Genomic DNA, 27100 nt, shown 5'->3' with positions numbered 1-27100 from the left:
TAGGAGGCGCCTTGGAAAGTAAGGGAATCAAACGAGGACTTGACAAGTCCTCGGAGAAGACATAGGGGCATCTGGGCTTGTCCAGGGCCACTGAGCACCCTCCCTGCCCCTTGGTGAGCAACTTCAGGAATCTCTCACCTCGATGTAAGCTGAGACAGTCATGTAGATCTTCTCTCGGTACGGGGTGACCCGGTTGAGCAGGAGAGAGTTGTGCATGGAGCTGTCCCACGCAGCCTCGAACTGGTAGAAGGTCCTGGAAGGAAGCAGAGACAAGGTAAAACATGGCGGCCCACAGGCTGGGCTTGTGGGTTGGGGACATGCAGATGGACAAACACAGACAGAGACATGAGGGCCGCCACAGGGAGAGCAGCCCGGGCGGTGTGGAGAACAGACTCCTCCTTACTCGAGCTGGAGGGGTTTTCCCCTGGGCATGGACGGGCGGGGCAGCCCACAGCGCTGGCTCTAAGGCAGGAATGGGAGTGGGGGCCAGAGAGGGCTGAGAAGGAAGGGAGGGAGGGAGGCCCGTGGGCTGGGACATGGCAAAAAAGGGGAAGAGAGGGCGGGAGAAGAGGGGAGGTGGAGGCGGACAGAGGGGTGAGAGATGGGGAGAGGGCAGAATGGAGACCACCCCCTCCTGCCCTGTCTGAGTAAGGAGGGGTCAACCTGCCCGGGTTGGCCAAAACCCTGTGGCCCACCTCCTCCTCTTGGGGGAGGATGCTTGGAGTGGAAGCCGGGGTGGCCCATGGCAGATGGCATCACCACACACCCCCCACAGCCAGGCTCCTCTCCATTTAGCACTGAGCAGACAGTGGGCTCTTCCCCCGTCCCCATCTCTAACCCCAGAAGAAAGTGAGCAGAGCAGACGCCCGTGGCCCAGAAAGCCCTCTGAGGGCAGCATAAGGGGTCCCCAGGGGGCCAGGACGTTAGTCTTCAGTGTCTCCACTCCGGAGCAGGCTCTCCTTGTCCACTGCCCAATGGCAGAGCTCCTAGACTCTTACTTAGGCAGGGTGCCCATCTGAGGATCCTCTGTGAGGCAGGGAATTTGCCTCAGTCCAGAGTGCGGCCACTCCATGAGCCACTCCGCGAGCCCCGGCCAGCACCACTCAGCACCCAGCCATGCCCCGTTTCCACCCAAGCATCCTCAAAGACACAGCTGAGACACACTTCAGCACAGACTGCGGACAGACAGCGGCACACGCCCCAGCACAGCCAGACCACCCCCTGGAGAGGCTGGCCCGGCCTGGGAGTACAGAGGGCCACCAGGAGGGGCAAGGCCACGCCAGCTTGCAGCCCATGCCCGCGGCCTCCTGGCTCTCCAGGGCACACTCCAGGGACACGGGGCAAAGCAGCGGGATGGGGCAGGGCCGCTGTCACACACATACACACACGTCACCAAAGACAATGATCCAGAGGAAGGGCCGTGAGGATAGCGGGGTGACCAGACTGGTAGAGAGCGCGGGGAGAAAGGAAATTGAAAAGCAGAAAAGGACAGACCAAGCGAGTGCGGAAGAGAAAAGTGAGCTGTACCTAGTGTCATTTCCGAATGAAATGCTAAAGGTGGAGGCAGCCAGGACACACACGTACACACAGAAGAGATGGACACGTCAGAACGAGCCCCGTCACGTGGCCGGGTACAAGCTAACCCACAGTGAGCGGGGGAGTGCGCCATATCCACCAGCTGCCCGGGCGGCTCACGGGGCAGCGTCTGGAGCCCTCTCCGACCCTCAGTCCCCGAATCTGCAGCCAGAGCTTTGAGTCCGTGCCCAGCAGGACCAGGCGGGTACCCATGGACCCGTGACCGACCCCTAGAGGGACGCCTCTGTCCCAGGGGCCCCCAAGCGCCCTAGTCCCCGTGGGCCAGGCCCTCAGGGAGAGCCAGAGGTCCAACGCAGCCCAGGCCAGACAAATGCCGTGGCACAGCTGTGTGACCTCTGGCCATCACCAGACACCTCTGTACCCTGCTTCTTGGACCAACCGCTGGCAGTCACCATCCCTGCCTCATGGAGATGTCCTATGGGTTGAAGGAGCTCATCCGAGGTGCTGAGGGCAGGGCCCAGATGGGATTATTCTTACTAATTCTTGTTACTAGTCCTCACCTCCAAGAGGCCCTGACCACACACTGGGAAAGGCCAGCCTGAGGGCCTCCTACCCGGGGCGGCCAGCCAGCCCCAAACCCTCGCTGCCCGTCCCCTGTCCACCTTCCTCAATGTCATTAAAGGATGCTGCTGGTTTCTGACCCACTGCTGGTGCTCTGGGGATCAGCAGGGCTCTCTTACATTGGTGTGCACTCTCTATTTGTCTTTCGGGAAGACCTGGCCCTCCTAGGGCAGGCTCCTAGTCAGACACCAAGAGCTGGACCCCCATCTCGTCAGGAGCCCTTCACCCTTGGGTGGGACATACCAATGGAACTGGAGCCAGCCCAGTGAGGGCGGCCAAAACATTAGGGCCCGGTAGCAGCCCTCACCCCAGGACCAGATGGACTCTGCCACAACTGGCCGGGACCGTAGGAGAAATGAGCGGCACCTCCACACGAGGCTCACTCACCGAGGCCCCTCGGAGATGCTCTTGGCCAAGAGGGCCTCAGTCATGTTGGGATGTGGCTCTTGCTGAGACCCAAAACCCCTTGAAAACCTAAACCTGTGGGTCTTGTGTGTTGAGGTGGGGCCGGGCAGTGGGTGGGGGTCCCCCTTGGGCCCATGTACACACCTTAGGAGGCGCCTTCCACTAAGCCGTTCCCCAGGCACCAAGATGGCTGGGGTCTGACCTGGCTCAGCCATGACGCTGCTCACAGGCTGTTCTCAAAGCCCTAGTCAGCCTTCAACCCCAGGCAGCCCTCCTGTAGACCGGCCCCTGGCTTACAGCCAGCCATGCATCCTCACAGTCAGGGGGGTCAGAACCTGGAGCCCCAGACAGGAAGGGTTGTCAGCAGCACTCGCGAGCCCCCGGGGCCTCTGCAGAAGGAGGTCTCACCAGACGCCAGCAGGAATGCTTAGGGCAGGGAGGGGTGGCCGAGAGCCAGCTTGCCTGCTTGGGACCTTCACAGCCCTGGAGGGTGCAAGGCTGCGGGACACAGCACGGGACCGGGGATCACTGTCCCCCATCACTGAGACAGCCAGACGGAGTCAGGGCTACTACACCAGGACCCCCACTCGGGAGCAGACACAGGACTCTCGGAACCTCTCTGGCCATCAAGTCACCCCAGGAAGGGAGCACCCCTCCCTCAACTCCCACTTGGGACACCCAGCCAGTCCCGCAGATACACTCTCAGGAGAAATGTGCCAGCCAGACGAGGGGTCCCTGGGTCAGAAGCACTGCGGATTCCCAGACCCCACCCAAGACCCACTGAGGTGGAAACACGGAGGCAGGTTGCGTCGTGAGCAAAGTGCCTGGGCTCACTCTGGCGCCTCACCACAGTCTTGGCCCACCCTGCCGACCCTTCGGATCCAGATCCATGTCAGGCCGGGACCCGAGTGTCCCTGACCCAGGGAGGCCCTGCCCACAGCTCCCAGGCCTGAGCCCTTCTCCAGGACACCCAGCAGCAGGCAGGGCTCTGCTTCCCCAAGGGAAGAGCCCTAGGAGTTCCCGCAGGACCCTTCCTCTTTCCGTGGTAGACTGCAGGAATCAGGACAGAGGCTCCCCTCCTCCGAGCCCCCTACAGGGGCTGCCAGCCAATATCTCCCTCTGACCAGCAGGGGTGGGTGGGGAGGGGGTCTGTGTTGACGCCCCAGCCACAGGGCTTGGACAGCGGGGGGCCAGAAACAGGACCACCCCCCAACTCAGCTCCAGGACTTAGAGTTCAATCCTCAGACAAGTGAGGACCCACAGGGGAAACCTGAAAACGCATTACAAAGTTGTGTTGACAAAGAATATGTCATAGGCTGTGAAATGTTTTTTTCATGCTGATTCTTGCCCAGCAAGCTTCAATGGCCGTCCCCGCCACCACAACAGTTGTGGGTGTTTCATGTCCCCTTGGAGGGTGACATGGGAGCCCCCCGCGTTGGCCTGGCCTGATCTAATGGACTGTGTGCCCGCTGTATCCCTGCGGAGCTCAGGGGCAGGCAGAGGGTCATCCCCCACCTCACCCACCCAACAGCGGCACCTGGTCGTTCCTCATGGGATGCCAGCTGCACACAGCCCATTGATGCACCTTCCGACAACTGTGTGGTGACTTGTACCCAGCACTTGAGACGAGCATCACAGCCACAGTGGGTTAACGGGCAGGCAAGGGGAAAGGGATTCTGCTGTGCCCACTGCAGTCCTGTGCACGGCTTAGCGGCCTCATGCACTGTGCAGCTGGAGAGTCCTCAGACCCAGAGGGAATGAAGAAGTAAGAGGATTGAGAGACTGAGGAGGTGAGGATGTGAAGGGGTGAGGGGGTGAGGGAAGGAGGGGGTGAGAAGCAAAGGGGTGAGGGAATGAAGGGGGTCGGGGATGAAGCGGTGAAGCGGTGAAGTGGTGAAAGGATGGGGGCGAGGGGATAAAGGAATGCGGGGATGGGGTGAGGGGGTGGAAGAATGAAGGGACGGAGGGGGTGAGGGAGTGAGGGGGTGGAGGGGTGAGGGGATAAGGGGTTAATGGGTGAGGGAATGAAAGGGGTAGGGGATGAAGGGGTGAAGGGGTGGGGATGGGAATTAGGGGATGAGGGGATGAGGGAATGAAGAGTGAGTTCTGAGGGGATGAGGGAAGGAAGGGGTGAAATGAGTGGTTGGGGTAAGGGGATAAGGGGGAAAGGGGATGAGGGGTGAAGGGATAAAGGGATGGGGTGCAGGAGTGAGAGGTGAAGAAGAGGGATGTGGGGTGAGGAGATCTGGGGATAAAAGGGTGAGGGGTCAGGAGGTGTGGGAATGAAGGGGTGAGGGGTAAGTGGCTAGGTAAGAGGATGAGCGGGTGAGGGGATGAGGGTGAGGAGCTAGGGGTGAGGGATGAGGAGATAAGAGGTGAGGGGCTGAGGGGGTGAGGGAATGAGGACTGACAGGTGAGGGGATGAGGGGCAGAATGACCACGTGACCCACATTCACACAGTTGTGTGGAAGCCTCCCAGCTAATAGATTTTTGTCACCTCATTTCTGCCACAGCAACTTCAAGCAGGGGTTAAATTATCCCCTTTCTGAGGACGGAAGGAAAACGAGGTTCCAGAAGCTTCTGCCACCTGTCCACACTCACACAGACAGCCAAGGGCACTGCCAGCCAAGGGCACAGCCAGGCTGCCCCAGTCCACACATCTAGGGCGAGACCCTCCCTGGACCACACCCCTCTGTCCACTCATTCCCAGGACCGTCCCCACAGTGGTTCCTGCCCCACAGGGCTGGGCCCTGTGAAGGAGGCAGGGGCTCTGACCCCCACTGCCCCACATGCCCTGGGCCTCCTCTTTCAGGCCAAGCCCACTGGGGCCAATGAGCCCTCATCTGGGACTGGGGGTCTGGACTCTGCTCAGGCGCAGGGGTGAGGGCCTCATGAAATTGGGCGGCTGAAAAGGAAAATCAGTGCCCATTCCTTCCATGGTACCTCTTCCTGGCTATGCAGTATTGTCCCCATTTTACCTAGGAGCTTCCTGGAGGCATAAGTTGCAGGTGTGGAGTTGGGGGTTCAAGGACCAGTGAGCACCCCTCTATCCTACAGAGCTAGCTATACAAACGCAAACTTGAACAGAACATGCACATCCCCCCCCTTCCCGCACCAAGCTATCACACTGAGGGGATTGGAACCTTCTATTCATCAAGGAAACAGCTCTTGACATGGGTCCTGTCCAGCAGATGCGTCCGAGCAAGGGGCTCTGGGCCCAGAGCTTTCTGAGAGCAGGACGACGGCCTTGGCCGGCCCAGGTCCCTACCAGGCCCCCTCCCTGCTCTGGGCCTGCACGTCTATGCTCCCTGTTCAGAAGCAGCCACCGCCACATGTGTTCCCTTGACAGGGACCCCAGGGAGGGCGAACAACAACCTCTGGAAACAGAGTGTCCACAAACTGTGTCCACCACACAGATACACGTGTGCGCATGCTTTCAGGGTCACACCAGCAGAAGCCACAGCCCATGGGGCCCAGGGCCTGTTCACAGTGACCCTCACAGCGTGACTCAGACAGGCCTGTGGTGCCACCCACACCACCCTGGGGCTCCTCCCACAGAAGGAACAGGCACCCCCCCACCCCCCAGGCAGCTGAAAGGCTCACACATTTGCTGAAAACCTTCTGAATGCTCATTCATCTTTCAAAACAGCTGACCTGCAGGACCACCCCCACAGCACTCTGACCACCGTCCACAGGACCCAGAAGGACATGACCTTGACCCTCTGCTCAGAACAGACTCGAGTCTCACGGACGGTCTTGATTAGGGACTTTGAGGCTGCCTGCCCCTGGGGCCTCACTGATCCTGGCACCCAGTGGGCCTGCTCAGGGACCTCACTCAAGTCGGGGAGGCAGCCCCCACCCAGGAGCCCCTGCCTCGGGGGGTTCGGACAGAGACCGGCTGGGCCCTTCACAACTTACTTTACTGCCCACCCCCTGCCATCCAGGGTGTGTGGCAGCCAAGGCCAAGAGCGGAGCTGGAGCCCCCAGCCCAGCCAGGTGAGGGGCTGATGCTCAGGCTGGAAGGTGTGGAGCATGGAGGTCCCTGGCAGGGCTGGTTCTCGTCCGCCCTCCCGTCCTGGGCCCACCACAGCCCCTCTCTCCCTCTTTTCTCTTTCACCTTACAAGGGGTGGGGCTGGTGCTGGCCAGCCTGCATGCGGGGGGCGCCTGCTCCGGCTCCGGCGGGGGCGGGGTCAGCATGGGGCGGGCAAGGCTGGGGGCAGGAGCAGGAGGCTGGCCAGGGTCTCCGGAGGGGCAGGAAACTACTGAAGCAGCCAAAATCAAGAGGACGGGCAGAAGGAACTCAGCCAGGAGGGAGGGGTGGGGTGAGGAGAGGAAGCAACAAAGAAAATCAAAAAAGGATTCCAAGGAAATAAAACCAAAGAAGATGGAGAAACAGGAGGGAAAGGGGAGCAAGTGTAGAAGAAATCCAAAAAGCTGAAAATAAATGTCAGGGTGTGGGGCTGGGGAAGGAAAGAGGCCAAAATAAAACCAAGGGGCACAAATGATACCTAGGCATGTCCGAATCAAGAAACTGCCTGCAAAACACAAACAATTACAGGTTAGTGAGGCCGGCGGGGCAGGGCAGCGGGGTGGCGGGGCAGGGCTGCAGGGCGGCGGGACGGCAGGGCAGCGGGACAAGCGGCAGCAAGGGGAGGGGCAGCGCAGAAAGAAGCTGTCCGTGGTGACAGGCCCAGTCTGAGCTGGGGAGGCCGCGAAGCACAGGGCCTTGGAGCGGGAGGAGGCTGAGGCTGTGGCAAAGCAGGTTGATAGCTCACACCCCTCAGCCCAAGCCTCGGAGGTCTCTGAGCCTCAGCGCCTTTCGGGGGGGAAAGGGTCCACTCAAGTGGCCCATTACAGGGCTCCGAGAACATCAGCCAGGGTCCAGGAAGAGAAAGTTCCCAGGGAAGGGGAACCTGCCGGCTTGGCCCGCCGAGCCTCCAAATGGCATCTGCCTGGGGCCCCCAGGTGGGGACGGTCCCCAAGATTTTCCTGGGGGAGGGCTGGGGGGTCGGCGGTCCTGGGGCTGTACCATCATGGGCAGGAGTCAAGCCTGAGGCCAAAGCAGCTCTGGACAAGGTCTATCATCCCAGCCCACAGATGGGTCTTCCTCTACATTTGAACCAGGGCAGCCCTGACCTCAGACACAGGGCCGACAGGCCCCAGAGCTGCCTGTCAGCCAGCCTCACTTCCCACGGCCCCTAGGAAGCAGAACCAAAGCTCCGTCAGTAACGGGGCCTCAGGCCTCTAGGATCAGGGCTGGACTTGCTTAGCTAAGGCCCTGAGGTCCAGCCGGGAGCCAGAGCACCCTTAACTACTGGGACTCAGCCTAGAGCTGAGGCCCCCAAGGGCCTCCCCATCAGCTCACAGAGGGAAGCCTCAGAGACACGGTCCCCCATGTAGGGAGACCACACGGGGCAGGAGGCTTGGAAGGAAAATACTTAACCCTGCCCTCTTGGGTTTTGCTCCCCACTCCCTTTCTGCCCCAAGAATCTAGAAGTTGCCAGGCCAAAGGAAGGGTCTGAGGCAGAGGGAGTGCTGAGCTCACTCAGCAGGCAGAGCCTCCAGGGTGGCCCTCCGCTCTGGGGTCCTAACTCCCACATCCCTGCAGGCAGCCCTCATGGGATTGCATTCTTGTGGTCAGAGGAGCCCCTGAGCCGGCTTGCTCCACGGTGCCCCCCAGCTTCCCACTCTGCCAGGCGGGACTCCCAACCCACTCTTCATAGTGACACCTCCCGGCGTTCTGCACCCCAGGACAAGAGTGCAGGTGACTTCCCTCGGGAAGGTTTCTGGGCAGGGCTGGAACCAGAGTCACAGCTGCCCCTCTGGGAGTCTCTGACTTCTGGCTCCCCAGTTGCGTGCACGTGCACGGGGGATGCTTCCCTTACAGCCCACTCCCCAGGGTGTCCACAACAAAGCCAGGTTCCACTGGGGCTCAGGAGTCAGAGGGGCAGGACCTGACGCCTCATGGGTCCTAGCGTTCCTGGCAAGTGCAGGATCCCCAGTCCCCTCCAAGCACTCCCAGCCCTCAAAGACATTTTTTTCCTGTACACACTGCCACAGGAACCAGTGAAGACAGCCAGAGCACGAGCTCCCGGGGTCAGCTCTCAGCGTCTGCCTGCAGGCCAGGTCTGCCCATGGGAGAGCCGTCTGGGATGCTGGAACATTCTCGTCATTTCCCCAAGTCCCTGGAGAGCAGCAGCTCAGACACAGCAAAGCCCACATCCCCACCAAGAGGACAGGTCTCGACAGCTACGAGGTACCCACCCCCCATCAGTCCCCAGATGCCACCCCTCACACCCCCTAGCCAAGCCCAGCAAGGCTGATGTTTTGGGGGTGAACGAGGGCATCCCCGGGGTGTTGGCACACCCCACCTGCCCCCCTCACATAAAGGGGGAGCTGGGGCTGCCCTGGCTGCCAGGTCTTGGCCATTAACTGCAAGCTGGGAAAGGAGCAGCCCAGTGACAAGGAGCAGGTGCCAAGCTGTGCCCAGAGGCCAAACCACTGACCTGTGCACCCTGGAACGGCCACCGGAACCCCCAGCCTGAGGCCCAGACCACCCACAGCAGCATGGCTGGGGACGTTCGGGGCTACTTGTCTGCCCAGCAACCCCGGTGTCCCCCCTCACCCCCGAAACTCCTAGGACAGAACCCAGCTCAGCCATCCTCAACACCCACTGCCAACACCCTTTGGCCAGGTGACCAAATGAACAGGCTGGACAAATGTGTGAGCTGTGATGGGACAACGTGCAGACACACACACCAAGGGACTCGGAGGCCAGGCCTCCCCTCCCAGCACCCGTTCTGCAGGTGTCAGAAAGGAAGGCCCGAAAGTTCTGTGGCTGGACAGGCCCAAGACCTCACACAGCCAGGTCCACTGAAGTTGTGGCGGGCTGAGGACACACCCCGGGTCCTGACCTGGACTCTGTCTCCAGGGAGCTGGGAACAGAACCCACTGTTGCCCGGAGGGCACTCACCGGTCATCCTGGGCCGGGTGGATGTAATCAGAGGACAGGATGTTGAGAGACAAGATGTTCGGGTCAATCAGGGATTCATCAGTTTCTGGTGTGTTTCGGATTCGACCTACAGGAAAGGCCACAGTCCAGTCATCTCCCAGGAGGACACGCAGGTGCTAGGTCCCTGCCTGGACCGGCACGCCGGAATCTTGCGGCCGCGTCAGGGAACCGACTCCCCCTGGGCCCACAGGAGCACCCGACAGCGAGGCCGCGGCAGCGTCTCTGCCAATCCCGGGCGCCGGCACTCAGCGTACCACCCTGCCCTCCGTCCTTCCACAATCTCAGTGTCTACTTTATCAGCCATAAATAAGTCTCTCTCTCCACATCGGTCTCTCTTGCACCCAACTGAGAGGTTCTAACCACTCAGCCTAGAATGCACAGGCCCTTGTTAGGAAAGGAAATCTTAGCAAGAGAAGGAAAAATGTTCCTTCTTCTCTTTATACTAGAAGGAAGGGAGAATGAAGGAGGGAAAGGAGAGGAAAGGAGGGGAGGAAGGACCATCTGGTTGTTAATCTCTCTGCAGGGCACACTTCTTGCAGAGCCCCCTAAGTCGCCCCCTGGGATGGCGGTCCTGTCTGGGGAAGGCGCCACAACGTCTATGAGTCAAGAATCCTGCTGGTGGTTTGGTGTGTCGTTTCTTGCCCCAGTAGTGTTAGATACCAGAACACTCCGCTTCGTCAGGGAAGAAACAGACACTGAATTTTCTCCATTAAGCCATGCAGGAAGACTGGCCTTTTGTCCCCCGTACACATGGGTGAGGCGGAGCCCAGGCCCTGGCCAGGAGTCTGTGGCCATGTATGCTGGAGTTACCTGCCCCACCTCCTGGAATCTTCTTGCAGCATTTGGGTTCTGGGAGGAGGCAGGGGTGGGGTCCCCCCAAAAGTGCTCCCAGGGTGTGACCTCCATAGTGGGAGGTGGAGTGCCCCGTGGCTTGACTGGAGCTAAAAAGCTCCTTCCAGGGCTGGCCCCTGACCTCCTCGGCTCCTAGGGCACGACGTCAGCAGCTCTCTGCCCATGTGTGTGGTCAGGCACCCCGCTGGCAAGCGTGATGCCTGGGGGCCCCTGTTGGGCAGAGACGCCCCTTCCCAGTCTATCTCGTTTAGGAGGCCCAGAGAGACAGCGCCCAGAGCCCTCAACCCAGAGTAGGGCCTTGGTGTTCATAGTTTTCCCCCCTCCTCCCAGCAGCTTCCCTCCTCTGCCCACACATGGGGCAAGCCCTCCCATCTGCACGAGGTCTGGGTGCCGGCGGGGTACGTGCTGCATCTCATTCTTTAGGTTGATTCCCTAAACTTGCCCTAAACACCTCAAAGGAGGATTTGCTAGCTCCAGCCTTTTAGGATTTGTGTGAACACAGATACCAAATGGCTAAAATGAAAGCATTTGTCTTGGGCCCCCAGAAGCCCACAGTCCTACACCTTGGGGCCCAGCATATGGCTTCTGGCAGTGGCATCCCTGCAACCATGCCCTCAGGGCCCCCCATGAGACCCAGGACAGGACCCTCCAGCGGCAGCCCTCCTGACCACAGAAAGGCCCAGGAAGGGGTTTCCGGAGAGACCCATAGGGGAAGGACAGATAATCCTCTGAGCCCTTGAAGGGAAACTGGAAAACAAACTCTTCACAGCTTGGCAAAAGAAAATGTCCGAGGTCCATGGCAACCACTGTGAGTTGAACTGTGTGTTCTCTCCCTGTGTGTCCCCCACCACCACCACAAAGGATGCATCGTGCTGACCCCCAGGACCTGAGAACGTGACTTTATTTGGAGCCAAGGTTTTGGTGGATGTACTTAGCTGAGCTGTGGTCATACTGGAGGGGGTGGGCCCTGATCTAGGTCCTCCCAAGAAGAGGCCACCTGAAGGGTCCCTAAGCCGAGGAGGGCCAGGCAGTCCCCACAGACTGCTGACAGCAGGAAGAGGCAAGGACCGGCGCTCCGCTACAGGCTTCAGAGGGTGAGTGCCCTCAGCCTCGTGCCTGCAGGTCTGTGGGAGGGCCCAGCTCTGCCATCCGCACCAGCGTGGCTGACAGCAGGGGACTCCACAGAAATGGGGCAGCATCACCGTAGCCCGAGCTTTCCTCTCCAGGGAAGGGACTGAGGCACAGAGAGGTTCAGCGACTTGGCCAAAGTCACGTAGACTCGGGGCAGCGCTGTGGTTAGAGCTCAGGCATCTGGCCTGGACAGGAGTCTTCCTGCCAACCCACCCCAGCCCCTAAGGCAGCCCGCACTCATCTCACTCACCCACGACCAGCTCTCGAACTTCCTTCCAGCGGATGTGGCTGCCTGTCTCATGCAGCAGGGTCACGGTAATCCGTCTCTGGATGCCCTGCCCAGCGCCAGGAGAGAAGACATGTTCAGATGGCCTGGGGCCCCCAGGGTGGGGAGCACAGGCAGGCAGGGGCAGGGAACACCTCGCACCTGGTGAAGCAGGAAGGTCCCCATGCATGGCATCCCGCCACGGTGGTCCACAACTGCAGGAATGTAACTGCAAAAGAGAGATGAGTGAGGCAAACCCCCCACCCCCCACACTCCCCAACACATACCTGTGCGCCCAGAGGAGATGAAGGGTGGGAACAGGAAAAGCAGCTCCCGCCTCTGGCCGAGAGGAGGCGGTCCAGTCCAGGGAGGACAGAGTCAGCCAGGCAAGGACAGCCATGCACACCAGCCCGAGGCTATGGCCCGGGCAGCCTGGCCATAGCCGGTGAGGGTACTCACTCGCCATTGGCCTCCAGCTCGCAGATCTCGAAGTAGACCAGGAGGTCGTACTTGCAGTGACAGGGCCCAGGGCAGGGCCGCGCCAGTGTGCTGAGCTTGGTGGCAGGCACTGTGGAGTGACAGGAGAGAGACACCACGGGTGGGAAACCCAGCCTGCCATGTCCCGGCAAGGTGTGGGGACACATCAGGGCAGCACGAGCCCCTCGCTCCCCCAGGGGTGGACGCAGGAGAGCCCCGGGGTACCTGGCTTGGACAGCGGCATGACCCTCGGGAAGTGGCGGCGCGAGGGCCTCAGGGGGCTGTGGAGAGAGAGGCGCCGGGGTGAGGCAACTGCAGGTAGGTCTCCAGGCCCCCAAGCCACAGCTGGAGCCAAGGGCAGGAGCAGCAGCAGGAGCAGCTCACAGCGCTACCTGCTCCAGGTCCCCGTCTGCCTCCCAGGTCCCAGGAAAGGCCCCAGGCTCAGGCCTTCACCAGCCTGGATGCGGGAGGAGGCCCGTGGGGACCCCAGACCAAGCCCGTGAGAACTGGGTGAGATCGGACTCTAGTTCTCTGTCCAGGGCTTCCAGGACAGAGCCTCCCTCAGCACCCCAAGGACAGATGAGCCTTGTGGGGCCAGATACCTGGGTACCAGCACTCCTCACGGCCTTTCTCTTTCTCCAACACTCTGGACCCCCTGCATAGCTCCGGGTCCCTCAGGACAGCAGAGAGGGCAATGGGAGTGGCAAGAGGCTCCCCTAGCCCCAGAAGCCTGTCTGCGGTTCTCCCCACACCAGGTGGCGGTTGGGAAAAGCACAAGGGACACCTGGCCCACCCACAGAGCCCAGGGGAGGTCACAGGAGATGAGGGAGATGGAAGGATGTTCCCTCATGCTGTCTGGGGTCTAATGACTCCAGGAGCCTGGAACTGCTGGGCCCAGAGTGGCTTTCTCTGCAGGAGACAGGAGCAGTCTGCCTCATGCACCTCCCTGGCCATTCCCCCACCCAGCCCCTGTTTCCCTGGCCCCAATACACAGCCCCTAGCCACGAGGGCAAGGTCTAGACAGCAGTCCTCTTTAAGAACCTTGCTGCTCAGTCCTGGAGGGATGTCTCTCATTTCTCCTGGATCTTGCTGACCTTGGGTGACCGGCCGCCCTGTCGATGGGGAAGGTGGGCATTGGAGGCCTGCCTGGGTCAGGGCAGCTTCACTGGTAAGGAAGGGAGAGGGCCTGCACCCTTGAGAAGGGCCCTCCGACCCACCCCAACTTGGGGGTGCTGACCTGAGCACGTCCTTGCAGAGGGGTGGGAATGGGTGCTGCTGGTAGTGACCAAAGACTTCGAACACGATGGGCTGGCTCTTGATATACTCGATGAAGGACTTGGTCACCTCTACCGCGATCTGGCAGGTAAGGAGGGCAGGTGGGAGGGTGAGGCCATGCCACAGGGGAGGGGCAGGAGGGTCGCAGAGGTTAACAGCTCGGCCTCCCCAGAGAGCCAGACTGGAGACCCTGGCTGGGCCCGACCTCTGCCTACAAGGGGGTGATGCTCCTCCCTCGTCCTTCCAGCCCTGACAAAGGCCAGCCTCCCGAGAGTGCCCTTTCAGAACATGAAGCTCAAGAGGGGGCAGAGGCACCTCTGTGGCCTGCAGGGACCCTTCTTGGGCCCTTGCCTGCTCATCGAGGGGTATGGGTTAAATTGTGTTCCCGACACTCCCCATTCCTGTGTTGCAGTTCTGACGACCAGATCTGTATTCAGAGATAGGATCTTTGTAGAGGTAATCCCAAGTTAGAACAAGGGCACCAGGGAGCCCTAAGCCAATGTAGCTGTGTCCTCATGGAAAGGGGATATCAGGACACACAGACAGACACAAAGGCATGACCACGGGAGGACAGGGAGAAGAGGACGTCTGCCTGTCCAGCAGAGGCCTGGCACGGAGTCTCCTTCACAGTCTCCACAGAACGACCCTATCCAGGCTTTGATCTCAAGCTTCTGGCCTCCTACGTGGAGGGGCCGTGGCTTTGTTAAGGTTGACCAGTAAGTGGGCTCTGTTCAGGGTGCCCAGGAAATGAGCCCACCAGGTGTGCACACCTTCACGCCTGACTTTGCTTCCCTGGCTGAGAACCCGAGGCTCAGGACGGGCTGGTCTGGGGGGCCCTTTCGAGTGTGGGCGCGGGACCACTCAGGCCACACACCCACAAGCTGTACTGGCCACATCTGTTTCACACTCCTTGGCGTGCACGCGAGGCCTCAGCCCTTAATGGCACCATTACGGCCAGGTGATGGCCAGTGGCCGGTGAGCCCTGTTCTCCGGCCTCCGGCCTCCGGCCTCATGAGCCCTGTTCTTCCGACTCCACTCGGAAGCCCCTGCTCTCCTGACTGCCAGGCTGGGGACACTTCCTGCCTAGGGCTTCCCCGACCTCTCCAGACTGTGCCCAAGCACCCGGGGACCCTCTGTATGCTCTCTCTGCTTCTTCCCCACACCAGCCAGCACCACGCTGGGTACCCTAGACAGCTCATGTTCATACCTGCCCAAGGGGCCCCAGCCCCAGTCTTAAGCCCACTGAGGCCCCCACTGCCCAGTGACAGCACATGCCCCCACCTGGCACCTGAGTCCCTGTGCCCTCACACCCCAGCTCACGGCCGGGGTTCGGGACCGGGACAAGGTATGACGCACAGTGACTGCTGCCGGGCTCAGCTTTGGGGCGGCTGCGGTGGAGGGGAGAGGGGGTCCTCAGGACGTACGTTTTGGACATGGTAGAAGCCGAGTGGGGGGCCTCTCCCTGTGTTCTTGAGGGGCTCCGTGGAGAAGGCCTCATCGTGGCGATGGATGAAGCTGTAAAAGGAGAGGAGGCACTGGCTGGGCACAGGGGCTGTGGGGTGGGGACCCGCAGCCGGCACAGGGCATGGGGCTCACTTGAACTGGCAGAAGATGTCGGCGTATTCAGCAGAGATGCTGGACGCCTGCAGGACGGTCACACGGAAGGTGAAGGTGTTGCCCAGGCGTAGATGGTCCAGGGTGGCGTCCAGCGGCCCGTCCAGGGGGGCCTTCTCAGGGCTGTCCAGGAGGAGGCCTTCCGGAGACACAGCTGTTGGGGGGCCGAGGGCAGAGCAATGTGGCAGGACCTCCGCAGGGCTTAAAGCCCGGGATCAGGTGAGGAGCCCACACGGCTGCTGTCCCAGGAACGTCCTACGGCCTCCCTGGGGGACCCTGGCAGTGGGGGCTGAGCCAAGAGGGGGTGAGCCCTCTGGACCATGGTGGGTGGGGTGGCCCCCTACCTGAGCAGGTGTTATTGTTGACCTCGTCGGCCGAGGGCCCGGCGTCTGCACCCTGGCCCTGACCTTCCACGATGCGCAGCTCTTCCTGGGAGGTCCCCGAGCGGGACATCCCCACCACTGGGCAGGATTCAGACTGGAACTGGGTGGGTTGGGGGCCAGAGTCAGAGGGAACCAGCTCAGGGTGAGGCCACACCACCCACTGAGGACCCCAGAGCCAGGCCAGGGCCTTTGCAGACCTGTGATCTAGACCCGCCCCTGCCTAGTGGGTGCCCACCGCCCTCAGCCTCAGTTTGTGTGAGCTGCAGAGGGGAACGTGGGGAATGGTTCAGGTGGAGTGCTGGGCAGCCTGGTGGGGATGGGCTAGGAAAGAGCCTTAAGATGGAGAGGGGAGGAGCCTCCTGTGAGCGGAGCCCAGTCTGGGGGCGCTGGGCAGGACCCTCCCCTCCTCTACTCTGGGCCTAAGAGCAGAACAGGGAGCACAGCTGGAAAGCACCATCTCCTTTGAGTGAGGACCCGGCAGGGGGCAGTTCCTGTCCTTTGGCACCAGAGCAGGGCCAGCCCAGGACTGTGTGGAGGGGCCCCTCTAGCTCTTGCTGCAGTGTCAGGGCAGGGCAAACATGGAAACAGTGTCCGGGACAGCAAGCTGGGTCAGGGCGGGTCAGTGGGGGCATCTTGGCGTGTGGTGGCCCATACAGCCAAAGGCCGGTGGGGAAAGCAGGCACAGACCCAGGGGAGGGCAAAGTGAGGAGACAGATGGACCCCATGGGTCAGGACAAGTTAGACAGTAAGAGAGGCCCCGAGGATGGGGCCTGGGAAGAGAGGAACCGGGCTAAGGAGGACCCAGGGCCTGCCAGGCAGGTCCCGAGCAGTGCAGGCATGCCAGGACCCTCTGGGGTCAGGCAGGAAGAGGGTCGTTGGTGTTGGAAGGGAGGCCAACCTTTGCGCCTACCTTTTCAAAGTGCTGGTCGTCAAAGGAGATTCTGGCCGTCCCTGACTGCCGGACGCCAGAGCCATAGTCAGGGGCCTCCTCGTCAGCTACAATGGGAACAAGTGCACCGTCAGGGCCCTGCTGGTCCCCAGGAGGGCTTGGCAAAGTCAGTCGGAGTCGCCAGGCAGGGGAAGGCACAGGAACAGGGACGGGCTCTGACCCAGGACGGGGGTCCCCAAGTGTGGTCCCCAACCACAGTTCCAGAACACCCAGGGCGCTGTCCCGGGCACACAGCCCACCAGCCTGTATGTCTCCAGGTCCAAGAGGGGGCTGCCTCCTCAGCATAGCCGGCCCTGATGGGGCTACAGACTCCACATTCTCAAAACCGAGCTATGACCCCTGCCCCTCTACTGAGTCCCGGCCGCCACCACCCACCGCAGACTTAGATGCTCCAGCTGAGCCCACACCACAGGGCCCTCCTAGCTTCACCCCCAGAATCACAACTGTCCCTCTGCCATCACCTTTGCAGGCCTGCACTGTCCTCCATCTGGACCCTCAACAGCCCCCACACAGCCCTCACTCAGCTTCCATACCTGCTCCCCACATGCCCCCCATTCCCCTCCCTTCACAGAGTCCAGGATTTCCCGTTGTTTCCCACCCCTTGTCCTGCTGCCCCAGGGACACCTGGCTTCCATCCCCTCCCCAACCCCGACTCCAGCGGACCCCACCCTGGGAGGCCTCTCGGACCCTCCAGGGGCTCCAACCACCTCTTCTGGGGCCTTCAAGAGGGGACAGCCCTGCTGTGGAGAGCACAGCAGGGCTGCCCAGGGTCCCGGGGCTGGTCTAGGACCTGAGCTCGGCACAGTTTAGCGCTTGAGGGTCCAACAAGCAGAACCTCGCAGGCCAGGTGGGATCTGTGAGCACTGGAGCTTTTTGAAGTAGCTGCTTGTCCGCCATAGCGTTAGACAGGGAGAGTCCCATGTGTCCAAACAGACAGCACAGGCCCATAAAGCAGGCTGCTCAGTGGGACCGACTTCACTGAGGCTCAGCCTGGGTCGCAGAGGGCTAAGGTCCAGGGGACAGAGCCCCCCCCCAGGATTACAGGGACAGGGTTCCCTGTGAGGAATGAGGATGGCCCTGGATGTCCTGAGTATCTGTTTCTGTCCTCCCCCTACTCAGGATCCCAGAGGTCTTGGCACGGCAGTGACACGACTGGAACACACTATGAAGAGCACCTAAAAACTGTAGGCCAGTGAGAATTTGGCAAAAGGGTCCCAAAAGTACAACCAGAGCCCCCTTTCGTGGCTGGGTCATCCCGGTGGGGGTGGGCGGCACGGGGCTGTGCCGGTGGGGGGCTCGTGCTCTGCACGGCCCGGCCTCATCTTGTCCTAGAGACGCTTTGCCATCGAACTCCCCAGGGCATCCAGGCTGCCAAGGCCGTGGGGAGGGGGCAGAGCAAGGCCACAGGGCGAGACCACGGGTCAGGGACCGAGGGCCCGAGGGCCACGAAGGCCATAAAGGCCATTAGAGCATGAGCACAGGCCCTCAGGCCTGCGGTTTCTACTCAGATAAGCGTGTTCACAGCTATGTTCTGAAATGGTCTTTCAACACGTCTGTTGGGTGGGAAGTTTCCCGTGGGATGCCACTTACAGGGAAGCACACCCAGGCTCAAAGGCATTCACTCTGTGGCTCGGGGTCCTGGGACCCTGCCAGGCGGAGGGGGCTCAGCAGCAGGAGGTACCTGCCTCTGCAGCCAGGGGATTTGACCTGCAGACCACTGTGGAGGGTCCATGGCCTCTGGGCGGAAAGGCCAGCTCCAGAGAGGCCAAGGGGTCTGAAGGACAGACCCAGTGGGGAGCCTGGAAAGAGGCTCTGAAAGCTACTGCTGTGGAGGTGGCCATGGTCCGGGGTCTGCACGCCTGTGCTGGGCTCAGACATGGCAGGGAGCCAGGACAGAGCAGTACTCTGCCCCACGCTGGGATCTGGGTCCACCTGGGGCTACCCGATGGGAGACAGGGGGCCCCTGAGATACAGTGGGCTCAGCCTGCACAGTATCAGCACCCTGTCCCTGACCCGTCAGATCCAACCCAGGATAGTCTGAAAGGACAGAACCTGGAGCTGGGAAGCAGGAGCTGCTCCCGGAGACCCTCCTGAGTGCTGGCAGACTGCATGCTAGCCTGGGGGCAGGACAAACAGAGGAGGCCAGCAGCGTGCTGGCCACGGTGTAGTGCCCACGGGGACCTCCCACCCAGGGCTGCCCCACACGCACCTGAGGTGGCCTGGACGGCCACGCGAAGGAAACCCTTCACCTCTCCCTTCTCACTGACGACGGCCACACGGTGCACCAGGGGCACGGGGTACAGCAAGTTGCTCAGGTACACGAAGGCCCTGGGGGAGCAGAGGCCAAGGTCAGGGCCTTCCCGGTGCAGGCTGGGAGCAGCGCTGGCGGCAGCACGGCCCGGGCTCACGACACAACACGGCGAAGCAGAGCGAGGAGCCAAGCAGCCAGGGCAACGGGCAGGCAGGGCGGGCGGGGGCTGTGCTAGGGGGGTGAGGCAGGGGGGCAGTCAGTGGGCTGCGCAGGAGACAGGAGGAGGCACAGGGACAGAGGAGGAGGAGGGCGTGCGCGGGGCAGGCAGAGAGGAAGTGCGAGTGGGGCTGGCACAGGGCTGAGCCCGCAGGGCCATACCCGCTGTCTGAGAGCTGAGGAGGGAGGTTTCAGCCTGCTTCAAGGAGGAGGAGGACCTGGGGACCCGGCCACGCCGAGCTATGACCCTCACACTGGCAATGATGCCCGCAGTCCCTCTGCCTCCCACCCCTTTCCCAGTGACCCCTGGCCTCAGCACCCCACAGAGGGCTCCCACGGCAGAACAGAGCTCAATTCCTTCTCAGATCCTTCCAGAAACACAGCAGGCAGGAGCTCAGAGTTGGCCAACAGGACACCACCCCCACCTCTGTGCCAGAGAAGTGGGCTGAGCAGAGCCCTGAGGACCCCCTAGACTGCCCTGCACTGCTCGGTGAGTCCCCATCAGCCACTCACAGAGTACCCAAGGCTCTTCCCATCCGACTGGCTCAGCTGTGCCCCCGGCAAGTGGCAGGATCGACAGGGTAGTGGCCATGTCACCCCAGGAGTCTGCCCAGCTCCCAGCTAGTCTATGTGCAGAGGTCACTCAGATAGCCAAGAGGACCATGAGAATCCTGGAATACGTGGGCCATTGGGCCAGGTGTGTAGGCTGGTGTGGAGCACAGCTCCTCCCTGGTCAGGGGCAGCCTGCCCAGGGGGACTCCGGGCACAGGACAGGCGGGCATAGTGTGGCCTAACTCTGGCAAAAACCCGCCACTCTGTTCATCCTTCACCACAGGACCTGTCCCCAACTTGCCCTCCCATCCAAGCACAGAGTGACAGGTGAGGGCATGGCATTCAACAGCCCTGAGCTCCCAGGAAAATCTTGGGGAAGCTGGGGGCTCCCAGGAGAGAGGTCCAGCTTGGGCAAGGATGGGAAGGATTTGGACCCAGAAGGGAAGAAGGACCAGAGGTTGGGGAGGGAGGCCCACGGCCTCAGTCAGGGAGAACCAAGGAGGTACAAAAGCAAGAGCAACAGTGGGAGTGGGGGGTGAAGGGGAGGTGGGGGAGGGAAGGTCACAGTGCGCAGGCCAGGTGGGTACTGGGAGGAGAAGAGAGAGATGTCACCCCACCATTGCCCCTGTCGGCTTGTTCAGAGCTCAGACACTACCCAGGCTGAGCCACCGGCCTCGCCCTATACCTGAGCTCCCAAAGGACTCCCTACAGCTGTAGGCATGGGGAGGCCATTCCTCAAGGGCCCCAATTCCAGGCCCTGGCGCCCCACTCCATTGTGGTTCCTCCATCCACAGAGGTTTAGAAAGCTGGGCACCACTTGGCTCTTCTTCCACCCCAAACGTCCCCGCCGAGGGCTGGCCACACCTGTGCTTCCCCGGTGGCCCCCACGGCAGTCAGAGAAGGCTCAGGGCTCCAACCAGACTTCCACACACCCTCGGTGCTAGCCGAGCCTGCCATTCAGCACCCTCCCGGTCCCAGGACACCCCAGGCACTCTCTGCTCCCAGCACTCCCATCGTGTAACCCCTTATAGCCATGTTTGTCTGACTCAGCAGTGGCTCTGTCTCTGCCAACATTCCCTTACTTGCTGGGCACCCCCAGACCGAGATAGGCGCCGGCAAAAGGGAAAGGCTGTGCTGTTTCAGGGGCTCAGTGTCACCCCGAGTGTCTGCGCCCAATGGCTTCCTGGAGCCCCTCTCCTTCCCGGCAAAGAGCCCTCTCCGGGAACACCCCAGAGAAGGACTGCTCCAAGGGAGCAGCAGTGTTGGTGGATGACCAGGGTGGGGGCTCTGCTGCCCCTGACCACCCACCAAGACAAGACATGGGCACGGCTAGCAGAAGCCAGCGCTGGCCCCACTCACAGAGGAGCCCAAGGCCCAGGGAGCAGAAGCCCCTTGCTGCAGCAACCTAGGGCACCCCGCTGACAGGGACTGGCCAGGGCTGGCCAGCACCCACCTTGGCATGGACATGTTGAGAGATGGAGGCGGAGGGCAGGGCCCAGTCTAGGTCAGGGCAGGGACAGGCCGGCCCTGACCCGGTTCTCTCCTTGAGACCTTGCATCACAAAACCTGCTGTGCTCGTCCCAAATGGACTCTTTCTGTCCCGTTGCCAACCGTGGGCCTAAGAACCTGCATCACTGTGCAGATCCGAGGTTCCCACAAACCAGATGGGGGCTGGGCCACTTGTGACCTCAAGGGCCCAAATCGTGATGAAAAAGCCGTGATGGAGTCCTAGCTGTTCACTGCACCCGGAGCTGGTGGGGGCTGACCCCGGACAACAGGGCCATCCACTTCAGGGCAGCACTACACCTGTCTCTTCCCAGACGCCCACTCCTCACATCCTGGCAGTGGACACGGGGCTGCCCTGACCCCCACTGCATCTTAGCTCAGGTGCCTGCACCTTCCTCTCCCAGGTGTGCGTCAGAGCTGGTGAACGAGGACGTTAGTGCCCCTCTGCAGATCTGCACATCAGGCTCAAGAACAGAGAGGAAGGCGCCGGGGGCTAGGGTTTAAACCCAAAGCCTGGCTGCTCTCCAGCTCCGGCAGGTGCAGTGCCCACCTGCTAATTAGGAGATCAGTTCTTTCCTGATTTTTTAGGATTTCATTCTGTCAGATGAGAAGGAAATTCTGAGCCCTTATGACACTGAGCACAGCAAAGCCCGAGTTCAGATCCTTACACAAGACCCATCCTATCTGTGCTCCCAGAGGCAGGGCCTCCCAGGGCTAGGGCCTTGGGGGACCCTGTGGTGGGAAGTGGGGGATTACCTAATGAAAAAGACCCCTGGGGTCCATGGCCGACCCCGTTCCCCGGCTCTGAAGGTCCTAACCCAGCAATGAGTGAATGCGTGTACACATGCTCCCCTGGGGCACACGTGGGCAGGGGGGGACACCCCCAGAAGGCAAGAGAGCATCTGGTGCTGGATGCTGGGGCCGCTCTTCTTCCTGACCCCTCCCCAGAATCCCCAGGATCTAATCATGAGATGGTGGTGAGCACATCACCCAGAAGGGACCTTGGGAGCCCAGCAGTCACCATCCCCAGGGCCGGCAGCCTGAAAGACCCCACAGCCCAGGCAGAGCTCAGCCTGACCCACAGAAGCCAGGACATGAGGAAACGGGGCCCACGGCCCAGACACTGGCCTCCCCTGCGCTGCCCCATAAGTGCCAGAAAGTCTGATATCAGCCTCAGCCACCAAAGGCCAGAACTGCCCAGTGCTGCCCGAAGGGCCCCTGCCAGCCAGAGCTCACCCACTGCACACAGAGGGGCTCATAGCATCACCGGTGACAGTTCGGGCTGATCGGCCCTGTGCACAAGGCACTGAGCTGGGAGCTGAGGGACTGGCCACGCCAGCCCAGGGGGCACAGTGTGGACCCAAAACAGGTCAGCACTGTTCCACAGAGTCTGGAATGCTTCCCTTGGGTTGTCCCCCTCCCACTCCCCTGCCCTCCTTCCCTGCACCCTGGCAGCCAGCCCCTCACCCTCCTCTCTGCAGCTCCCGGCCGTCCAGCTTCTGAAAGCAGTGCTCCTGGCCAGGAGGATTTTCAGTGGTGGGGGGCAGACCAGAGTCCCCAGACCCCCTTCCTCTGCCCAGGTCAGCCCATCCCACCTCCCCACTTCACCTGGCACCCCAGACCACCAGAGGGAGAGGCCACTGGGGGGCTAATCCCTGGCCACGGGCGAGGAGCCCAGGGTTCAGATGTGGGTGGCCCACGCTGGGGGGGGGGGGGCTCATCCATGGGGGAGGGCACCTTGAAGCAGGCTGAAACCCGCCCAGAGAGAGAGGAGGCGGCAGAGCACAGAGCCAGGGCTGCGTGTGGCGGGAGGGGAGGAGGCGGGGCTAACCACGAGGCTGGTGAGGTGCAAAGACGCATGCTGGGGCCAGGAAAGCCTTTCCGAAGGGAGACAAGAGTGGGCACCCCAATTCTGCTTAAGCTTTGGCGAGAGAGCCAGCAGCTACCAGAAGGATTAAAGGGAACCAAAGATAGGGTCCTTCTCAGGGCCTGGCCTGCACAGCTGCCACGCGGGAGAAGCCAATTCTTGCCAAACCGAAAAGATGGGGACTTTTCCAAATGAAGCCCCTCACAGACCGCCCGCTGAGGGGGGCTGGCCTCTCACTGATGACTTTCGTTTGGTTTGCTTGTTTTGTAACATCTCAAATCCACAGGGGGGGAGAATGTTGGAAGGACCCAGCTCTTTCTGGCTGAGACTGCAGAGCCCACACCCCGTTTCTCCTGGTACCCTCGCTCCCCTGCACCCTGAGCCCACGCCTATCTGACAGCGGAGCGACTCCCGGGCCCACAACCCAGGGCTTTCTAGAGGCCTGCGAGGAGCTGGCCCCCAGGGCTTCAGCCCCCTGACGGGCTCAGGGAGGCCCAGACATGGGGCATCTCCAAGGGAGAGAGCCCACATTTGCATCCAGGAGGCCAACATGTCACACCCACGGAAACCCGGTCAGAATAAATCTGACATACACCTGCGGGAGCCTGCTTCTTTCCAAGAGAAGTCAGGGTGGGGGGGCTTTCGTTCCGGGGTCTGCACCCAAGGGCTCCCCATGTGAAGTTCCTAATCTGGGGCCAGCCTCAGCCTTCAGTTTCCAGGCCTGGTGCTCCAAGGTCAAGACCTGCAAAGGCTCCCACTGGCTTAGCCCAAGGAAACAATCTCAGACTCAGAGAAGGTCACCGTTGAAACCATCTTGTGCTTTTCATATGTTCCTCAAATCTAAATGCAGTTGTCCTGTGAGCCAAACATCCTACCACTGCAGCTGGGTTTCTAGAGTTTTCCTTCACCTCTTTTGCTCCCATTCCACGGTCATAAAACCATTAATGGCAGCTGCATCTGCCCAATCTGCCGGCAAGGTCTGGGGTGCCCTGGGGCCTCTGCTCCATCTCCTGACCTTGTCTTCCCTCTTCTGTCCAGAAACTGTAACGGGCCGTTTCTGTAAAGGGCACTTCCCAAGAAGCATGGGCCCTGTGTGCCGTGTCTCTCCAGGACAGGCTGGAGATGAGGAGGAACGAACTGTCCTCACCTTCGGACGGAGAAAGGCTCGAGGAGAGGCAGGATCCACTGGGCCCCAGGCTTGCAAAGTAGACCGGCCCCTGCCTGAGCGCCAGCTCTTCCTTCCTGCCCTCCAGGACGGTCTCTTCTGGCTTCTGCTCCTTCTCCCAGAGGGTGTGGCAGGGAGAGCAAACTGGAAGCCACCCCCTCTGGGGCAACAGCAGAAGGAGGCTGAGGGGAGTGAAGCCGCCTCAGCAGGAGGTGCGTGCAGAGACGCAAACCCCCACTCTCCCAGATGCCCCCACGGACTCCCTCCCAGGGTTCTACAGCCTGTCTGCTGGAGGAGCTCTGCCTGCTTGGAGCCGGAGGGCCGTGCTCTGGGTGCAGGGCCCCTTCCGGGACTGGGACCCTAACTGTCCCCGCTGGGCATACTCCAGGATGGCCAGGAGCCCTCTCGCTCCCTCACGCACTCTGCTCGGGGAGGCCAGCCCCGCGGCCTGCCTCGGCCTGGGGGTCCGGGGAGCTGCCCTGGCGGCGGTCGAATTGTGCCCGCAGCAGTGCTCCTGCGTAAAAGAGCTGGTTCCTTCCCAGCATGCCGTCCTTGACCTCACCAACCTTCCTACTAAACTGAACAGGGGGGGCCGGTCGTAAAACGGGTCCCGGCCGTCGCACAGCGCGTGCTCCGGAAAGACGTCGTCCTCCAGGTCCTCCTCCTCCTCCTCCTCCTCCTCCTCCTCCCCCACGCTCTGCTCCTCGGCAGGCTCGGTGGCGTCGGAGTCGGGGCTCGAGAAGGTGGGGGAGGGGGTGAGAGCAGCCATGCGCTCGCTCATGCATGTGTTGAGAAGAGGGTAGCTGTTGCAGCCAGAGATGACTGAACTGAGGTTAGTACGACAAGACAGAGAGAAGTTAACACCAGCTACTCGCAGGGACGGACGGGGGGGGGGGGGGGGGGGGGGGGCTTCTGTTCAAAACCAAACACATAAACCATCAGGAATGTTGCTTCAAAAGACAAGAGAACCAAAGTGCACCCCGTCCCCAGGCTTGGAGAGAAACCGCACGTGTGGTCAGTGGAAGGCTACAGAAAGTTCTAGAAAGCACCCGCTGGCATGATCCTGGCCAGGTGTGGCTGAGGTTGTGTGAGGACCGGGTGACTCACATTCACACCCATGGACACATGCAACCTGGTGGCCATAGCCCCTGGTGGCAATGCCGAGACTCCCTCCCCTTCTGGTCTCCCAAATTATAGGGCCCACTGGCCTGTGGACAAGAATGGCTGGGGAGGTGCCTCAAACCCAGGAAGGATGAGGACAGGCAACTCAGGGTGGAAAAGGGCCTCTTGCTGGGGTCCCCCAGCCAGGGGTCTCGGCCTTGGGAGGAGGCCCATTCCCTGCCCCCAACACCTTCTCTCTCTCTCTCTCTCTCAGCCCAGGGAGGGAAGGAGGTGCCCACCTGCCCACCAGCCGGAACCAAGGAAAGCGGTCGTAGAAGGGGTCTCCACCAGTCACCACGTTGTCACAGTCCTCGATGACACTGGAGGGCACCTCCGCCGCCCGGTCGTACATCTCCCGCATCAGGTCCAGGCGCTGCCTGTTGTGGGGGCGGGGGTAACAGAGGTCACCATGGGTGGAGCATGGGGCAGGCCATGCCTCCCACCGAGCCAGCAGGCTCTGCTCAGCTCTGGCCGCAGCTCAAGGCTCAGTGTGATTTGCTGACGGAGCCTCCTCACTCCTCAAACTCAGTCAACCATGAGCAAATTCCAAGTGAGCACGCGAGGCACTGCTAAATGGCCTCGACACTGACCCAGGGACAATAAGGCGACATGAGTAGGCAGACCAGGCCTGGAACAGGAGGCAAGGGGACCGAGAAGGCCTGCCAAAGCCCAGGTAGGGCAGCTTGGGGTGGGGGATCGTGTCGCCAGGCCCTTAGGACCCAAGGGAACAAAGGGCAGATTGGTGATCGGATGTAGTCATAGAAAATATTTTCAAAATGATTATCCCCAGGAAAACCAACACATATAGAAGAAAGAGAATGCAGTCATTTCCCCCTAGAACTCAGGAGTGACAGGAACGTGGTGCTCATCCTCACACGAGTCCCAGCATGGCCCCAAAGATGGTGGGAAGGGGCTGTGAGCATGGGCCCTGGCTCGCACGAGTCAGGGGAGCACATGTCCCTGCGTGTGTCCACGTGTGAACAAGCCATACGAGAGGAAGGTGTGCGAGGGTGAGTGTGGTTGGGTCTGGGGAGGACTGAGAGCATGGATTAATGACATCTTCTGTTCTCCATAGTTGATGACGTCGTGACATCCCTGGGGCCCACCAGCTGGGTCAGCCCGCGAACAACTCATGGGTGAGCCAACCTGTCGCACACAAACCAGCCCACCCGCCCTTACCTCGCTCACACACCAGAGCAGCACCCGTGCCCGAAATCTCCCGATGGTCAGGCCCATGGCATCCTGGGCAGCCCTGTGCCCAGACCCCACCAGGTGGCCAGTTCCCGTGGATGGCCCTGCCCGCCGAGGCCTTGCCCAACTCTGCTCCTTCTCCCTCCTGATGCCCAGAGCCCTCCCACCGGCACGACCTGCCTCTGTGTGGAGCCTCCACACCCAGGGGACCACAGCAGCATCAGACTTTCCTCTGATGGCATCGACCTCTGTCTCACTCAGCCTCTCTCCAGATCAAGTCGCACATTACACTGAGCACGTGGGGAGCACGGAGGTGGGGCTATGAAAGATGGCTCTCACAGCAACAGCTGCACCCCCCTGTCCGAACCCTCCAGGTCCCTCCGAGCCCCTCTGCCATCCTGCCTGGGATCCCTTGGGTCCTGAGGTGGAGAGGCACCCTGCTGAGCTCTTCTGAGAGCCCAGCTTGGCTCTGGAGACTCCCCACCCACCTCTCGGGGCCTGCTTTGACTGTGCTGGCCCCACGCAGCCCCCACTGCAGTACTGTGAGCCTCGTCCCCCGTTTCCTCCACGAAAGCCCACTGAACCTCACTACTGCGTCGGCAAAGGGAGAATGCAGCTTCTATAACCGCACTTTTCCTTCAGATTATAAAAGCCATTGCAGCAGGAGAAA

General features: G+C 61.3%; 1 protein-coding gene across 25 annotated transcripts in view; it reads right to left on the bottom strand.

Moving 5' to 3' along the window:
- The window catches only part of KIF1A (kinesin family member 1A), a 91212-nt gene that overhangs the window by 10872 nt on the left and 53240 nt on the right, over positions 1-27100 (bottom strand). For 3 of the 25 annotated variants that reach the window (XM_013051867.2, XM_013051872.2, XM_013051873.2), the window contains 16 exons: positions 25479-25616; positions 24645-24905; positions 18731-18849; positions 16483-16568; positions 15534-15672; positions 15172-15343; positions 15000-15090; positions 13538-13656; positions 12526-12581; positions 12283-12391; positions 11986-12052; positions 11809-11893; positions 9537-9642; positions 7072-7098; positions 1528-1551; positions 139-253 (listed from right to left, as the gene is read on the bottom strand). In XM_013051867.2, coding sequence (XP_012907321.2) covers positions 139-253; positions 1528-1551; positions 7072-7098; positions 9537-9642; positions 11809-11893; positions 11986-12052; positions 12283-12391; positions 12526-12581; positions 13538-13656; positions 15000-15090; positions 15172-15343; positions 15534-15672; positions 16483-16568; positions 18731-18849; positions 24645-24905; positions 25479-25616 — 1714 coding nt within the window. The remainder of the gene's footprint in view (positions 1-138; positions 254-1527; positions 1552-7071; positions 7099-9536; positions 9643-11808; positions 11894-11985; positions 12053-12282; positions 12392-12525; positions 12582-13537; positions 13657-14999; positions 15091-15171; positions 15344-15533; positions 15673-16482; positions 16569-18730; positions 18850-24644; positions 24906-25478; positions 25617-27100) is intronic. The other 22 variants (XM_013051871.2, XM_004743758.3, XM_045066640.1 and 19 more) reach the window with 10 other exon arrangements.

The sequence above is a fragment of the Mustela putorius genome, unplaced genomic scaffold (assembly GCF_011764305.1).
Source record: "Mustela putorius furo isolate JIRA1106 unplaced genomic scaffold, ASM1176430v1.1 tig00003869_pilon_pilon_pilon, whole genome shotgun sequence".
Classification (NCBI taxonomy): domain Eukaryota; kingdom Metazoa; phylum Chordata; class Mammalia; order Carnivora; family Mustelidae; genus Mustela; species Mustela putorius.
This window is presented reverse-complemented; position numbering and strand designations above follow the sequence as displayed.